General features: G+C 40.7%; 3 protein-coding genes across 3 annotated transcripts; 2 read left to right on the forward strand and 1 right to left on the reverse strand.

The window, feature by feature from the left end:
- Positions 1–39: 39 nt before the first annotated feature.
- Positions 40–4,136, forward strand: LOC311261457 (cyclin-G2-like; the record flags this gene model as incomplete). Its single annotated transcript, XM_084360103.1, has 7 exons — positions 40–177; positions 292–429; positions 787–1,037; positions 1,170–1,248; positions 1,341–1,439; positions 1,924–2,126; positions 3,260–4,136. The coding sequence occupies 7 exons, from the start codon at positions 40–42 to the stop codon at positions 3,369–3,371; spliced, it is 1,020 nt and encodes a 339-aa protein (XP_084216229.1). The 3' UTR covers positions 3,372–4,136.
- A 1,262-nt stretch (positions 4,137–5,398) lies between these two features.
- LOC311260797 (alpha-N-acetylneuraminate alpha-2,8-sialyltransferase ST8SIA3-like) lies at positions 5,399–13,370 on the forward strand. The gene is made up of 4 exons (XM_084359018.1): positions 5,399–6,006; positions 6,941–7,063; positions 8,092–8,649; positions 9,016–13,370. The coding sequence occupies exons 1-4, from the start codon at positions 5,849–5,851 to the stop codon at positions 9,296–9,298; spliced, it is 1,122 nt and encodes a 373-aa protein (XP_084215144.1). The 5' UTR covers positions 5,399–5,848; the 3' UTR covers positions 9,299–13,370.
- Positions 13,371–13,464: 94 nt separating this feature from the next.
- Positions 13,465–17,414, reverse strand: LOC311260798 (ras-related protein Rab-27B-like). The gene is made up of 6 exons (XM_084359019.1): positions 17,373–17,414; positions 16,343–16,513; positions 16,110–16,195; positions 15,378–15,481; positions 15,066–15,189; positions 13,465–13,912 (listed from the first exon to the last, which is right to left on the reverse strand). The coding sequence occupies exons 2-6, from the start codon at positions 16,493–16,495 to the stop codon at positions 13,723–13,725; spliced, it is 657 nt and encodes a 218-aa protein (XP_084215145.1). The 5' UTR covers positions 16,496–16,513; positions 17,373–17,414; the 3' UTR covers positions 13,465–13,722.
- Between the last annotated feature and the right edge of the window lie 207 nt (positions 17,415–17,621).

Below are 17,621 nucleotides of genomic sequence, written 5' to 3' on the forward strand. Positions count from 1 at the left end.
TTAATATTCTCTGGGATTGCAATGCAGAACCATTGAAATATGCTGTTTTCCAGGATGAGGGATCTTCAAGCCATTGACAGCTTGCTCTTGAAAGAGTTGAAGTCATGCTGTGTGAGGGAGTACAACTTTCTTCCCAGAGAGACTGGCCTGAAGCTGATGGAGTCGGCCTCCGCAGAGGTAACCCACTGACCTAATTCTGCATTTTCTGGCCGCCTGTGTGGACATATGGGTCGGCTTAAAACGGATGCTATTTCCAGGGATGTCGTCTAACATTTTATGGTGCATTTTCAGAGTCACAGCACGGTGTCTGCGAAATGCAGAGACGCCAGAGTGGAAGAGCTGTGGGGCCTGACCAGTTTCTTTGGCTACAACACCCAAACATTTGTTCAAGCTGTCAATTTGCTTGACAGATTCCTCACCATTATGAAGGTAGGAGTTTTTACAATGCATTTAAGAGTAGCATGATATGTCAAGTTACTACATGAATATGTATATTGTTAATTTTTTAGCCATTGTTGCTTGTTAAAATGTTTTCTCTCATTGTGTTGGTATTCGTGGCTTTGGTGTGGTCTGTTTGTATAATGTTGTCTGTTTTTAACTCATAAAAGCACTTTGGAACCTCGTTAAGAAAGGTGCTGCATAAATAAAGATTTTTTTATTATAGTTATTACAAATTTGCACGTTTAATATCACCAGTAAGAAGAAGGAAATCACTAGAGTGACCTTGTTTGGCCTTGAATCATGGGACGTTGACTCAGACTTATCGCTGATGTGTCGTTGTTATAGGTGCAGCCCAAGCATTTGCCCTGTATTGGAGTCTGCTGTCTTCACATTGCTGCCAAAATGGTTGAGGAAGAGAGCAATGTCTCACCCACCCAAGAACTAATTCGCATCAGCCAAAGCAAGTTCACTGTGTCAGACCTGTGTCGCATGGAGAGAATCATCTCAGAGAAGCTCAGTGTGGAGCCCGAAGCAGTCACAGCCTTAACCTTTCTACACCTCTACTACTCAGCCTTCACATCTCTGTCTGCTGGAAGGTAAATCCCATTATCCTTTGCTTATTTTTCCTGTCACTGCTGATGCATTGCCCCAGTTTGTTGGTCAAATAGATTCTTGCATTGTGAGGTGTCTACTGGCGGATCACATTAGGATTCCCTCTATATTTTAAGGGAGGAGATCCCAAGCATTGCGAGACTGGAAGCCCAGCTAAAAGCCTGCTTATGCCGTCTTGTTTTCTCTAAAGCAAAAGTAAGGATTGTTCTCAGGCGACAATTTCTCAGCATAGCAGCATTCATTTTGAGTCCCGGGTTTTACTGATCTGCTCTTTTTCTCCTTTACAGCCATCGGTGCTGGCACTGTCCCTCATTGCTCAGGAGTTTGACGCCCTCCAGTCCATCACCTTGTTGAAGATTGTGCAGCAATTCCAAAGATATCTAAAGGTAAACAAAAAATAGACCTCTATGGCTGCAACAACCTTTTATTTTCTCAATTAATCAATGTTGTTTGCTCAATAAAACGTCTGCATAAAGTAAAAAATGTCCATCAAAAGGTATTAGAGAACATAGTAATGCAAATATCATATTTATTAAGAATAACATAACATCATAACATATTAAAAATACATATCAAGGACTTACTTTTATTCTTGATACCTAACCAAGCCATTATTTGCTTTTTGTGTCAATATTTTAGCCGTATGGCATATTGAGCTGCATTTAAACCTCTTATGTAGCTAATATAAAAAAGGTCAGTTTTATATTCCAGTATTTCTCACATTTCTTTGCATTATATTCAAAATACCACATCCCCATATGGTATGTGGAGAGGAAAGAAAAAACAACACATGACTTGTTGATGGCAGCATATTTGAGGACTATTTCTGTCTGCAGCCTCTCAGATGTTTCCTGTTTGTCTTCTTCACAGATCAGCGACAGTGACCTGCTCTACTGGAAGGAACTTGTGGCCAAGTGCATGACTGAATACTGCTCAAGCGAATGTAACAAACCAGACAACAAAAAGCTTGTTTGGATCGTGTCAAGGAGAACAGCACAGAATCTTCAGGCCAATCACTTCAGTGTACCTGGTCTGCCCACTATTCCTGAGGGGAGCTGGGACGAGAGTGAGAGGTTAATAGACAAGTTTTTTCTTCTTCCTTCATGCTGTGTTTTGTCTGACCGCTATGATGGTGACATATTGACAAAATGGTTATTCCTGAATGGCAACAGACTACCAGAGGCCTTGAAATGTATGACTCAGAAAAGTCGAAGCTGCTAAGAGTAATTAAAGTAGTTGAAGTTCCCGGTTGGAGTTGAACTGAGAACTGGAGAAGACCATCTTACCACTACACAGAATACTTTTGATAGACCAGTGCATTGTAGGCACAATACATGTGTTATGCCAAACATAATTATCATTATTCCAAATTGTTGCCGCCTGGAGAACCTATTCCCCATGTTCGCTTTTAATTTCTCCAGATTACCAAAGTGAAAAATTAGGGTTGGGTTGCAGTAGCTGGTTTCATTTTGGAGTTGGTCCCCGGTTTACAAAAAATCCAGACTTGTTAAACTCTGACACTTACAAATTTCTCATCAAACAGTTTATTTTTCACCCTTTTTTTATTTCTTTTGTTTTAGAATAATAAAAAACAAATGTAACAGCCTCTATATTAAGCCCACTGTTGCTGTAGCTGCTTAAAATAACAAACATCACCAGCGGCAGATTAGATCAGCTGTAGCAAATTGACGTTAATTCAGCCACAGCTGGCTTCTGTCTGGCGATTGTGCTGTCTGCTTCTGATCAATTTACTAGTTTTGAATCTTCAGTATTTTCAGAAAATAGCTGGTGTAGTACAGCAGGCTACAACTGTTAATTACATTTGTGAGATACATTTAATTAACTTACATTAATTAAATGTAAGTTCCTATCCTATATTCTGCTGCTCAGGTCATACCTACAGGTTGTGAACATTAATTAGGCTGTCTCTGTAATATCTCTGGCTTCTCAGGCAGTCAAAGGTGATAAGACATCTTTGAATTACAGTTGTTTTAACATTTAGTTACTTACAAATGTTGAAAGGTAAATAATAAGGTTCAATCAGGGACTCAGCTTTGCTAAATCCTAATGAACCCCATCTCTATGAGCAACACAGATTGATCCTACAACAGTAAAAGAATAGTGCGTAGTAGAGGACAATAGTTCATGAATATATGAGTGTCGATTTGGATTTATGCAGTGTTAAAAGCCTCCTCTTCTCTTGTAGTGAGGACTCTTGCGAGGACATGAGCTGCGGAGAAGACAGCCCATGCGGCTCGCCAGGAAGTGACGGCGAAGGAGCTTTCTTCCCCTCCGCCTTTCTCAAGTGCAGAAAGTGATGCGTTGTCACTGTGCAGTAGTGATGGATGTGTTTTTTTCCCCCTGAATTGTTACTGATTTAAAGTGGTCACCATGTTTCAGAGCAAACCTGTGTGCTTCACTCGTCATACCGTGTGCAGCGTAGGTATCCCAAGTGACAGGTTTCAGTCATGAAGTGCCTGTGTTTAGTCAGTTTACTGTCTGTCTTTTAACAAAACATATCGTAATTATGCAAAATTGTAATATCTCGGCAGCTCGATGGTAGTACATCTGAATGTCTTTTTCCAAGATGTTCTCTTTGTGTTTGTTTGTGTCCGAGCTCGGCACATTCCAGGAAAGACAGTGAAGCACAAGGGAGAGTTTACGGATGTCAGTCATGAGGTACCATCACTGTTGAATACCAGCTACCAAACTAGCACATCCTCAATCTTTTTTTTTTTAGTTTTTATACTCGATATCATCATACAGTATTCTGCAAATATATGTTATACACAATTCAAATGTGACATAGAAGACATTGTAGTGTGAAAACACCAGACTGTATATGCATGGGAACATTGAAATACGTGTTACGAATGGATGTCGTTCATGTTTACCAAGATAAGCTTACTGTAAAAAAAAAAGTTTAAAAAAATGTACATAACCTGTAAAAAAAAGACGAAAAAGTTTTATGTTTTGTGAATGTTGCATAATGTGTGTTGTATTTGGATATAATGTGAAACATGTTGAAAGGGTCAGAAATAGGCCCTCCAAATAAAAAGAAAAGTGCTTTTTTATATATAAAACTTGTTTTCTTTCTTTGTTTCAGTTTTATTGCTAATCTGGGGTTTGTAGTGCCTCTACTTGTTTTATGAACCTGTGTTAACACTCGCATTTAATTGGAATAGACCAGTAAAAAACCCAGGTCACAAAGACAAAGATCAGGAAGTCAACATCAGGGACCGTACTTGTTTATCCATTGAGACCAACCTGAAAAACTAAAAATTACACTCAAAAAAGTAATGCCTAAAACAGTGACCTTATGTATTTTGATTACATGTCCTTTTTTAAAAAAGTTCGATGTATAGACATTTATTGCAAAGTTGTTCTTGAATGTTGAGTCAATGTGTATAAATGAAATAACAGTCTGGTTAAATTTAATTAATGAGGACTTATACATAAACAGTATTAGGATAAGTTAAAGGATAAGTTCACCAAAAAATGAAAATTTGGTCATGATCTACTAGTTTCCACGCTGATGGAAAGTCAGGTGAAGTTTTGTAGTCCACAAAACATTCCTGGAGCTTCCCAGCAAAACAGCGCTGCAGCATTCTCATAAACAACTGAAATAGATGGGGACTGGTGACATAGTGTGATGTCACCAGGTCACATAATTAAAGGCGGGACTACTAACGTGGCTTTTTGGGAGCAGCGTTTTCTGTGGGAAGGGAGCTCCCGTTGGTAATCGGTCATAATCGGTCTCCTTTAAGTATTTGTTCATGAGTGATACATTTCCTGTTAGATTTAAAGGTACACTATGTAGTTTTGGGTCAGAACGTTTAATTGGAGGAGAAAGATCTGCATTGACTGATTTGTTTATGCCAAAACAAACTAAATAAACAAACTCTTCATTTTCACGACTGAATAAACAAACTGACGTTGAAGATCAACGCAGTTTCAAACGTATTTTGTTTATATGTGGCGGACCCTGCCACCTTTCTCGCTTCAAACGGTTCTGTTCTGGGGAACCTTATTTCCCTCTGAGAACAGCTTGTTTATTCAGCTATGGAAATTACATTGTAAATACTAAAATTCTGAGTTTGAAGGTCCTCTTCAGAACTGCACAGTGCCCCTTTAAAGAGAAGTGGCATTAAAATTGAATCATCAAAATGACATACAGGTACCGAGAATCTGCTTGAGTAATGCTCAGATTAAAGATCAGGGGGCACATGGGTGGAGGATTTGACTGTCTATTGCTATCATCTCTATTTCCATCTCATTCAATTTATTACTGGACAAGCCCTCTTTAATGCTGAGAGCTGCAGGGAGGCTCGGTGTGTGTATGTGTGTGTGAGTGAGGGGGTGGAGGTGGTGTGGTGGTGGTGGTGATGATGATGGTGCTGGTGGACGGGGCTTGTCTTTTAGCTGGCTGGATGTGTTGACACGCATTTCTGCTCCATCTCCTTGATTAAACCGGCAGCTTGGAGGGGAGTCACGGCGGACTGTGAGGCAGCAGCAGCAGCAGCAGCAGCAGGCAGGCAGGCAGGCAGGCAGGGGGTGCTGGGTAGGCAGGCGGGCAGAGGAATGAGAGCGGACCGAGCCACGGCATCTTCACCATGCAGCCGACCACCACCACCAGCAGCAGCAGCAGCAGCAGCCGTCCATTTTACACGACTATATGAGCCGATGAGCGCCAGTGTGTCTGTACTGTGCAGACGGGCCGTGTGCATTCCCGGCGATGACAACATAGGCCAACGCCTCGCAGCAGCTACACACAGGGAATGAAAACGCTCCCAAGATGGTCCGCATCGCCAAGGCCCTGGGTTTGGTTATTCTGTGCGTCGCCGTGCTCATCCTGTCGCTCATCAGCTATGTGTCCCTGAGAAAAGACAGCCTCTTCGCCTCCTCTAAATACTACATGGGAGGCCCGAGGATTATGTTCCATGCAGGATTTCGGTGAGTATACCGTTTTTGTGTTTTTTGAATGTGTTGTTGTAAATAAAAAAAACAGAGGAGTCGCGGCCCAGTGTGCACGATGCGACCTGGATGTGATGAACAGGTTTTCAACACATCACTTTCCCCTCACTTTGAGCCATATGCTTCTCCCTGTCGATCAGCGAGTGAGCTGTCCGAGGTGCTGATGTTGTTGTCATGGGCGACACAGGACTGTGAGGTTTGCATCATCATCATCATCACAGTCACAATCAGCTTCACTGGCCAAATATTTGCAGTGATGGAGTGTAACTAAGTACATTTACTTGATTATTTCAGTTTTCTGCTACTTCATACTTCCACTCCACTACATTTATTTGATAACTTAAGTTAGGCCTACTTTGCAGATTGCATGCTACAGCAGGACCAAAGCAGCACATTTTGAATTTCTTTTATCTGATCCACAATCTGATTTCTTTAAAAAAGAAAAGAAAAAAGAGAGATATCTGGCCAGATCAATAATCTATCAATGCCAGGTATACAGATTAACCTGCAGATCCAACACAACCTTTTTCCGGTCCAACCAGTCAAAGGAAATTTTAAATCCTTCAGTTGTTTTTGTTGTGAACTAATGGACTATAAATTGTTATTTATCAACCAGTTAATAAAGCTTCTGAACCATTGCATCTCTCATTAGAAGTGGTACCAGATCAGATTAATGCAGATATTACAAAATGGATTCACTTTTCGATGTTTCAGATTTGAAAGTCTGTTGCATTTTAAAGGATAATTAGCATTTAATTCTACTGTTTTCAAATAATAATTCTTCATGTCTAAACACATTTCACCAATGATCCTATATGAGATGAGACCACACCAAAGTAAATGCGAGAGTAAACCTTCAGCTCGTTCACACATGGCGTCTCACAGTTATACTTTTTGTGATTGTTGTCCACAGGTCTCAGTTTGCCATGAATTTCCTGGACCCCTCCTTTATACCCTTGACTAATGCCCTGAACGAGGAGCTCCAAGGAAAGCCGTCCAAATGGAAGTTTAACAAGACTGCTTTTTATCAGCAGAGGTAAGAGATTTGAAATCTCAGCTATTTTCTACTCTTGGTGAAGGTTGTGCACCTGTCGGTATCTTTCATAAAAAAGATAGTAAAAAGTCAATGCAGAGATGTGTCCCCTGTGACTGTTACATCGTTAGATTTGTAAAAGCAGCACCTTGCTGCTGTAGCTGCTTAGAGTGGAGCTCATTTTTAACTATCCTTATGGATTCATCTGCTGATTTTCTCCATTAATCAATGGATTGTTTGGTTTGTAAAAAATACAGACAATAGTGAGAAGGTGTGAAACTGTAATTGATAAAATTATTCTTTTTGAATCCTTCTGAAGTGACACAATATTTGTTTTGTCCAACTAATAGTCCAAACCTCAAAATGATTAAAAATTGATTTGAATTACCAAATGATTAAAAAGAAACGCATGAAAAAAACCCAAAACGATTATCATAATGGTTTTCAATTCATTTTCTGGCAATCGGATCATTGGTTAATCGGCCTATCACTGCAGCTGTACTGGTTATATATTGTTGGTAGTTTAATTTATAACAGAGCATCAAATTATAAAAACTCTATGTAATAATTCATTAATGGCAGAAAAGACTGAGCGTGATTCAAGCCTGAAACTGGGTCCTGCCAATTTATGACTGGACAGGAAGGAGGATTATTAACAGTTACATATCATCAGTGTTTAGTGTTTCTTATTTTAGCACTCAATACTTTTTTCCTTTAAAATCCACTAATAAAATGATCTATAAACCAAAATATTCAATTTATGATGATATAAAACTTTGGAAGCAGCATATCTTTGTCTGAAATGATAAATTGATTCTCAAAATAGTTGCTGATTACTCTCTGTAGATAGACTAATCTACTAATCGCTTCAACTCTGTCAGTAACAGCTGCACAGTAAGTTATAGCGATCCACTGTGCACCATGTCTTGGGGCTGCATCACATTGCTTTTTACCGAGACTGGGACCATACATATCAAGGTAAATCTCCTCTAGCTGTCTTGAACAGTGGTGAAGTATTTTTCTTTTTTCAGGAAAGATATCTTCAACTACATCGACATTCCCACCAACTTCTCCCTCACAAAGAACAGTGTGCGTGTCGGCCAGCTGATGCACTTTGACTACTCCAGCCACAAGTATGTCTTCTCCATCAGCAACAACTTCAAATCCCTGCTCCCAGACACCTCTCCCATCCACAACAAGCACTACAGCATATGCTCTGTGGTGGGCAACAGCGGCATCCTGACAGGCAGCCACTGCGGCCCAGAAATCGACAATGCCGACTTTGTCTTCCGTTGCAACTTCGCCCCCACGGAGGTCTACTCCAAGGATGTGGGCAAGAAGACCAACCTGACCACCTTTAACCCCAGCATCCTGGAGAGGTACTACAACAACCTGCTGACCATTCAAGACAGGAATAATTTCTTCCTCAACCTGAAGAAGCTGGAGGGAGCCATCCTGTGGATCCCTGCATTCTTTCTTCATACGTCAGCCACAGTGACCAGGACCCTGGTGGACTTCTTTGTGGAGCACAAGGGCCAGTTGAAGGTTGAACTGGCCTGGCCGGGGAACATCATGCACGATGTCAACAAGTAAGAGTGATGATCTGATTGTTAGCTGAGATAACTGACTTAGGAGACTAACTGTATCAGGGCCTCAACTTTGGGTGATTTGCAAGTTAAAACATGTTGGATTTAACTTTAATTACTTTTTTTTCTCCCTCATTTTAATTGTTTTTATTAGAACTATCCAGTGGGCCCACCTTAGTTTGCGGACCCCACTTTGGGCAGCCCTGCTCAAAGTATAATACTGTTGATGATAAAACCATAATCACATGCATTAACTGACAGGGAAAATTAAATAGAGCACATAGTCATAAGGGAAGTGGGATTATAGTGGGGAAAATTACAGTTGTGTGAATTGATTTTTGGATGCCTGATCCATCTTTCCCCTCACAGATACTGGAAGACTAAAAACCTCTCCCCCAAGCGTCTCAGCACTGGAATCCTCATGTACACGCTGGCCTCCGCCATGTGCGACGAGATCCACCTCTACGGCTTCTGGCCCTTCGGCTGGGACCCCAACACGGGCAAGGACCTGCCTTACCACTACTACGACAAGAAAGGGACCAAATTCACCACCAAGTGGCAGGAGACCCACCAGCTGCCCAGCGAGTTCAAGCTGCTCTACAAGCTGCACAGGGAAGGTGTGATCAAACTCAGCCTGACGCACTGCTCTTAGACACAGAGGTGACTCCAGAGACCGTGACCCAGATACATCCGCTCAGCTCAAACTTCTGTTGTGACCCACACTGCATGTTAAGTGTTTAGGCAATTTATGACACCCTCATTCCACAAACACACACTCACGTCACGCTGTAATTTCACATGAAGATGTCAGGCTCACTCGGGGTGTAAATCACAGACTTATCACAGCAGTGTTGCTCATTCGGTATATTATTATCTTCAGTGCTACTGTTAGGACTTTTACGCTGCTCAGTTGCTTCCATTACTCTCCTTTGCATGGCTGCTGGCCGTGGCTAAACAGCTCGAACACAACAAACGTCTATTTTAACTGGAGTCCACAGGGAATTCTTCCAGTTCTGTTTAACACAGTATTGATTGATTAATCGCCTTTTACAACAGTATACTGGTTCTGTACACTGAAATCACTGCCTAATCTCAGGGAAGGAGTTAGATCAGTGTTTTTTTGTAATCAGATTAAATGCCTCAAAAGAGGTGCAGTTCCTGTTTTTCCAGGCCTTTTTTCCCCCACAAGGTGTCAGACAATCTGCACTGCTCTGGAAGATGGTATTTGTTTACAAGACTGTACTCTCTCTATATATACATATATATATATATATACTTGTGTGTCTTTTATTCTCTGTAGACAGTGTGACTGTCCACTCCAAATTTTGTTGAGATTCTTCAAATTTTTGGAATAATAATCAACATTCCAACAATAAGCCATAAATTCATGGACAGACGATCGTGTGTTGTCATTACAATACTGAATTTTAGAAAGTGGTATCGGCCTACATTAGGTTCTGAAAGTATAAGACATTTGAATTATCTTCCAACAAGACTACAAGTTTATAGCCACGCTAGCAGCCTCATTAGTGTCACTGGCTTTGATTTAACAGAAACTAATTACCCAGCAATCTTAGAAAACCCCCAAATGTCACTTCACAACACTTTCCTCTATTCTGAAGCCATTTCATATTTATTATTTACGCTGAACAGTGGAAAAAGATTTTAAACCTGTTTCCAAAGTTGCTATTTTCCCATCCATACGTCTGCTCTCCTACAACACAAGAAAAACGTGTACGAATTCAGCAAAAGGTATTTCTTGAAAGCTTTTGAGGAATCTGGAAATACCTTGAGAACAGCGGCATGTTTTGTTAAAACACCACCTATTGTTACGACAGTACTTGAGAGTCACTAAGTGGGGCTGTGGTCGCACCTGTTTTTCCTAAAACCATTAGGCTACTACGTTTGTGTTAACTACAGATTAGCTGGTTTCAAACTAGCGAGCTACAAAATCAGAGACCTCAAGACCTCTGGAAGTTACTTCTGCTCCGGGCCAAGAAAATGTTTTGTAAGTATGAAACAAATTGGTTATATATATAGTGAACTTTAGAGTTTCTAGTGGTTGGATTTTGTTATCTTTGGACAGAGCCAGGCTAGCTGTTTCCTAAATTTTCCAGTCTTTATGCTAAGCTAAGTTAGCTGGCTGTTGGCTCCAGCTTCATGCCGAACCACAGATTTATACAGAAGATACTAGATATGTAGATGTCGCCTATTCAGTCCGGAGAGAATCGCTTGCCTCGCACCAAAAAAGTTTTCTAGCCTCCAGGTTTACTTCCTGGTTATGTGGCCCACTGAATATGGGCGGTCGAGTTTTCTCCCGCTGGCTCTGCCGGCAAGTTCCCGCTCTGCCCATAGACTTTACATTGTGATGACATCAGACATTTTTTGATCGCTTTTCTTGGCTCAAGGAAAGAATTACAAATCTAAAACCCCCAAAGATCGAAAATCATAATAGAAAAAGTCATAACTGACCCTGTTTGCAGATCGAGGTGTTTTCAACAGTTTTACAGGGGAATTTTTCGCTGTAATACCGCGAGAGGCCACTGGGCAAAATTGGAAGCAAGGCTGAGCGGCACCCTCGTATCCAGGTGTATAAAACCAGTTTTCATTCTGTGATGCATATATCTCTAAAGTTTGAACTGACAAACAACTGTTGGATCAACGAAGAAAATGGAGAGACAATTGTAATTCTCAGATTTTCACTACATGATAATCGTGGCCAAAAGAAATGGCGATAAGAAAATTATCGCAATATTTACCTGCACTGTGGGTATAGTGTCTAGCTATCATCAGTCATGCATCGCCGCCACCTACTATGACAATGTGAGGATGGAAAGTAAATGATATTGCGATTATTGTCATTATCGGTATACATACAGTGACGCCCCTAGTACCAGACAAAGACCAACGTGTGACCTAAATCATGGCGCTAGCGTGGCTTAAAACATCAGGAATTACACATTTTGGACACAATATCTTCAGCTCTTTAATTCACACCAACAAAGAAGCCTGAAGTTTACCAATATTTCAATTACAAAAATACTAGAATTCACTATTTGTTATAGAGGTTTTGTTGGCCAGGGGAAAGATATTTTTTCATCATGTAACCATATCAATTCCAGTATCTGTGACATAAAACCAGAGAAATGAATGAATGTTATATGACCTACTGCATCTTGTATAAAGCGCATGATCCATTTAAATGGCATTGCATGTGAGGCACTAACAAATCTTATAGGCTAGTTTTATACAACCTTTTTGAAGATTGTTTTGAAGGTAAAATTTTGTTCTTTGCTATTGTTTGTATTTCTGATGGTGTATTCCTTAAGAATATATTTGTATGAGGGATGTTTGAAGGTGAAAAAAAAAAACCCTACTGCTATATTCCACATGGGACCAAACCTCTACAGATCAACTTAAAAATGAACAAGCTTTATTTTTTTGTAAATGTTGATAAACTTGGGTTCTCAAAAACAGTCCGCCCCATCACGCCAGACTGAAGCAGACTGGTGGATATGGGGTTCAGGGCAACTGGGCCCAAACAGTGAAAGCTGGCCACATGACCATCTCATGACTCTGCAACACGTGCTCCTTCTTGCAAATTCTGGTTCAGGGTGAGGTTTAACACAGAGCCAGGCAGTCATTCACACTTAACCAGATGTAATGTGTGCTTTTGTGCTCATTCAGATTTAGCGTGGTAGGCATTCGCTTGACATCCTGTCCCATACAAAGCGTTTTTTTTGTCTGTCTCCTTAGGCAAGATGAACATTTCAGATAGTAAATGTTTGTGTCTTCGTCTCCAAATCACAGCTCAGTCACCATAACTACCTTGAAAACACATATCTGTTGAAAACGTTTCAATAGCTGAATTTAAGGCCATTTAATTGATGTCATAGATGTGTAGATTTAGGAATAATTCCCTCATTAGGAATGTTTTGTAGGTACACCAAAGACCATGTGTTTAGAGGAGAAATGCTACTTGAGTTTGATACAGATAGACTGATTTGGGATTTTGGAAGCTGTATGACAACTAACAAGTATTATTGTAGAAGAAGTGGAAAATCCTTTTTTGACGTTGAATTTGTTCCTAAATATCACTTTTTCTGACACAAACGTTTGCTTTTATGGCTTCAGCTAAAGTAATGTGGTGGAATTTATTTGTGACTCCATGAATGTCCTCCCAAAATCCACTGGCGCTGACATGAATGCTGGACATTTTCCTCCTCCAAAAGGTTTCTCTTAATTTTCTAAGTCAATGTGTAGAATGTGTGTAAACAAAAACGATGCTAAAAAAAAAAAGTCTGTGAGGATTGTAATTCCAGTCAGAAAAACAGTATAGCTGTTTGTGCATTACATTTTAAATGACAAGACCGTGACATACATAACCTAAACATAAATGTCTTTATTCGAAATGCAGCACTATAAAGGATTCGTTCCAACAACCCTTTAACATTCTTGTACTTGTGTTCGATCTGCATGGCAACTTTGTTCCATAATGCATAAAAAAGCTTGGCTGCTTATGTACATGTCGTATAAAAGTCATAAATCATGTAAGGGACTTTGGCTATCTTGGTTGTTCTAACAAAAACAATCATCCATATAAGAAATGTAACCATGTCTTAAATGTTTTTTGATTATACTCCATGATAAATATACGTTATGTGCCTGCATATTCCTTCCATCAATGCCTAAATGTGTCAAATAAAAATGGTATTTTTCTCTGATATGACCTATTTGAAAATAATTAACTTTTTTTTTTTTTGGGCTGAATCACAGCCACAGTTTTTAAGGCAATGCATAATTTAGTTGCTATATACAATCTCCCTCCTCTCCCTCTTCTTTCTCACCTAACAATGCACAGGCTGTGAATAAATAATGTTACAGACAGCAAACACCAAGATAGGAATTCACACTGTAATAACAATATTGCTTCAAATGAAAAGGGACAGATTTCCAAAGTTCTAGTCTGATCTCCTGTCGTACCGACGGTAGCAGGCACCCTGTTCAAGCTCCAGCAAACAGTGACATTTTAAAGATGCAGTGTTAATTGGTTAAGAGTGGCTGTCGGTGGCAACATCAGCAGGCACACCTCCTCCTCACAGGTGCCTCGACCATTTCATTGCTGGCCACGGGGCTGCCGTTGTGTTCGGAGCCACGGCCCCCGTGAGAGCTGTGCTCCATCCTCTTCATCACCAGGTCCAGCAGGGTGGTCACCGCCTGGTTTACATCGATGCCCGTCACTGCACTCGTCTCAAAGTAGGGGATGCTGACGAGAACAGAGGAGGATTTTAGGAGAGGAGTTAAGAGTTTGGATCCAACATAAGCTGACATTTAGTGACCATATCGTGTGCTTGAGCAGCTACTAAATCAATGGTTTACAACCTTTTTTGATTTCTAGAATTTACTTGTAAAACATGTCACTGATTGTATACGTCTGTTGGTCTTGAGTGGTACTATATTGTTTCATTTTTACTTCTAAGTCTGAAGAGATACAACTTTTCAGTATTTAACCAGAAAAAATGAAAAACTAGCAATAGTCTAAACATTTTATTTTATTATTTTCAAATACTATATGTATTGTACAACCCCTGATGAGCTCCAAACCACAGGTTCCAGGAGGGAGATCATTGGAGCAGGATTGAAAGACAGCTCACTAGCACCATCCCATGGTCTACTAGTGAAAGAAGCACATTTTGTCCTTCATCATCTACAGTGGGCTGACAAAATATCTTAAAATATTGTGAATGACATTCATTGAATTATATTTTAACTATAAAAACTCCTGAAAATGTCCAAGCTAAATTACTCAACATGTTGTTGGAAAAACAGTCTTAAAATCAGCAGAAAAAAAAAACCAGGCAGTTACAAGTTGAAACTAACCAAACGAACCAAACCTGACATGCGGGGGTTGGCGAGTTAAAGGTGCAATGTGTGATCCAAATGTAACAAAAGAAGAGCCCCATAACCAAAACAGGACACTGCGACCATGCTCACAAAACGCTGCATCTAATGACTATTGTCATTATTGAATAATCTGCTAATTGTTTTAATGATTAATCGATTCGTCCTTTGGTCCAGAAATTACTAAAAACAATGATGTGTAGTTTAATATCGTAACAGAGTAGTTGCCATTTATTCTCATCTATATTCACATTGATTGACAGGTTTTAAGGACATTGGAGTATTTAATTCATGACAAAGTTCAAAGTTTTTTTTATTAGGCCTATTTATTAGGGTTTGTAAACAATAATGATGTAAAGTGTAAAACTATACAATTTCAAACTCTGACTTAGTTAAACACATTTGTCAGTTTAAATCAAGCTGTAATAATATGTGTGGAGTCAGGTGTTTTGGATGGAGATAGATGGATGGCTACCCTTCACAGTCTCACACACTTAGTATGTTTTTTAATGCCTCACCCGTATCTGTCTGCCAGATCTCTGGCCTGCCTGGCATGAACATCCCTCAGATCTCGGAGGTCTGCTTTGGTGCCCACCAACACGATGTCTGGACTATCACAGTACGCATTGGCCTGAAGCTGACCTAAACCAACAGAGGAAGCCATTTAAACCCATGTGATGCAAACAGTCATGCATGAGCAAACTTGAAACGATGTTTGGAAATTCCCTTAGTCACGGTTTAGAAGGCAGCTTTGCAACAAGAGAGGAAAGCATTGATTTAATAGAAGAGTATTGAGCCGGAGCAGAGCAGGCAGCTGAGATGACACATACTCATCCAGTTCCTGACGTTGAGGAAACTTTGCTGATTAGTCAGGTCGAACATCAGCAGGAAGCCCATGGCGTCTCTGAAGAAAGCTGTAGTGAGGCTACGGAACCTGAAAGCAGGACAACTTTTGTTATGCAGTATAAGGCTCCTTATGTGTAGATTTTTTGCCATGCTAGCGATCGGTCGGTCTGTTTGTCCATTAATTGTTCGATGGATTGCCATGACATTTTGTAAAAACATTCATTGTCCCCAGAGGCTGAATCTTGCTGACTTTGGTGATCCCTTGTCTTCTCTGTTGCCACAAGCAGGTTGACACTTTTAGCTTTGAGTATCTCTACAACTGTTGCATTGATTGGCAAAGAATTGGGTATGTACATTCATTTTCTCCAGAGGATGAATCCTACCGACTTTGGTGAGCCCATAACGTTTCCTCTAGCACCCCCACGGGGCTGAGGGTTGAGATTTGTGAATTTGAGTGAAATGTCTTAACTGTTGGATGAATAGCCGTGAAATTTGGTACACACATTCATGTTCACCTGAGGATGAACTGTAAATACTTCTCCACTTGTGCCACCATCAGGGTGAAGTTTTAATTTGCAGATCAGCAAAACTAATGACATTCCCGTCAGCCTCAGCTGTAGTTAGTGTTCAGTGCCACAGGAAGATGTGTTTGGTAGGCGCCCTCTCATTAGACTTGAAATGAACATGTCTAAATGTAAAAATGAGGTTAGATTTACCTTTCTTGTCCTGCTGTGTCCCATAGCTGAAGGTGGACCTTGAAGTTCCTCTCAGTCATTCCATCAGCAGCTTTCCCTGTGTACATCTGATCCAAACCACAGAGCATGATAATCTTCCCAACTTCTGAACTGAGTTGCATGTATTTTAAGTCAAAAAACACAACGTGAAGACAGGATTTCAGGCCTTATGTGTATGTTGTTATAAACATATAAAGGGACTTAGCATCACTTACCACTCTCTTTTCCCTGAAGTCAATGCCAACTGTGGTTGTGAACTTGCGGTTGAACTTGTTGTCGGTGTACCTGTGGAGAAAGGTGGTCTTTCCCACCCCGGAGTCACCAAGGGCCAGCAGCTTAATCAGATAGTCATAGTCCCATTCAGCCATTGTGCAGCTGAGCTCCACCTGCCACAGAGTTGTACAATACTATGCTGGTTTGATGTATCACCTAACGAACCATATGAGTTAAGAGAAAGCTTGAAAGTGGGTGAGTTAACTAGAAAAGAAAGGTGAAATAACTCCACCCTAGCTGCAGTTTTCAGTCTGAGGGTGCAGGCCCACTGCACAGGCTTAGCGGGACGTCATACCTCCCTGCTCATTAGGTGCTGAGGGACTAGCACATGACTGGGGTTGGCTTCTACATGAGCAGTCAAATGCCTCACCAGAGTTCTCTCAGACTTTGCTGTTCGCAAAAACACTCGTTTGGCAGACAGAACTCCTTTCATTGACTTGAAGAGCTGTGGGCAGACAGCTCAACACTGCATGACGCCACTAAGGTCACTGCAATGATTCAGTTACACTTGCAGCTGAAGCCAGGCAGGCCAATAAAGTCAGCATGGAAAATCAGATTTGGTTATGCAAGAGACGCTGGAGAGATCTCCAGGGCACAAACAATCCTGAAGATTTTACTTTCTTTAGTATATATTCTAATCTGTGTTGCTGGCGAGTGCATTCAGGAAATATTCATGGTCATGCAACTCAAGATTCCAGCAGCACAGCATTGATAGGACACGGGATATGTCCATGAAATGTGGAGTCATTTCCCATGTGCATGATTAATGGTATTGAGTTCTTTGCAATCAGCAGAGTGAGGAGGCTGAGTAATCAACCCTCTAACCTACAGCAGTCTTATCTGACCAAAACCTTTCAATAAGGAAAACACTTTCAAGCAGTGTATGGTGATTTCCTAAAATACCCCCAGACTCAAATACCCACAAACAGTTTCACAGCTCCCCGAAAAGACTAAAAAATTTAAGCATCTTACCAGTCTATCTGCAGGAAGTACCAAAGTCCATTCAGAGGTCGCTCGTCTCGTCCCGATTAAACAAAATAATCGCTATCATGATGCGACAACACATCTTGAGCCTTTTCCCCTTCTTACATGTGATTCAGGGAGGAGTTTCATGCCAGAGAGAACCAAGTGAGGCCGTGCTTACAGACCTTGTGTTTTCTGGTATTTCTCATGAGAAAAAAAGAGCTCTTTGAAAACTGGACTGTGGCCCCTGTCCGTGAA

This window comes from Pagrus pagrus (assembly GCF_965226575.1).
Source record: "Pagrus pagrus genome assembly, chromosome: 8".
NCBI classification, from domain to species: Eukaryota; Metazoa; Chordata; class Actinopteri; order Spariformes; family Sparidae; genus Pagrus; species Pagrus pagrus.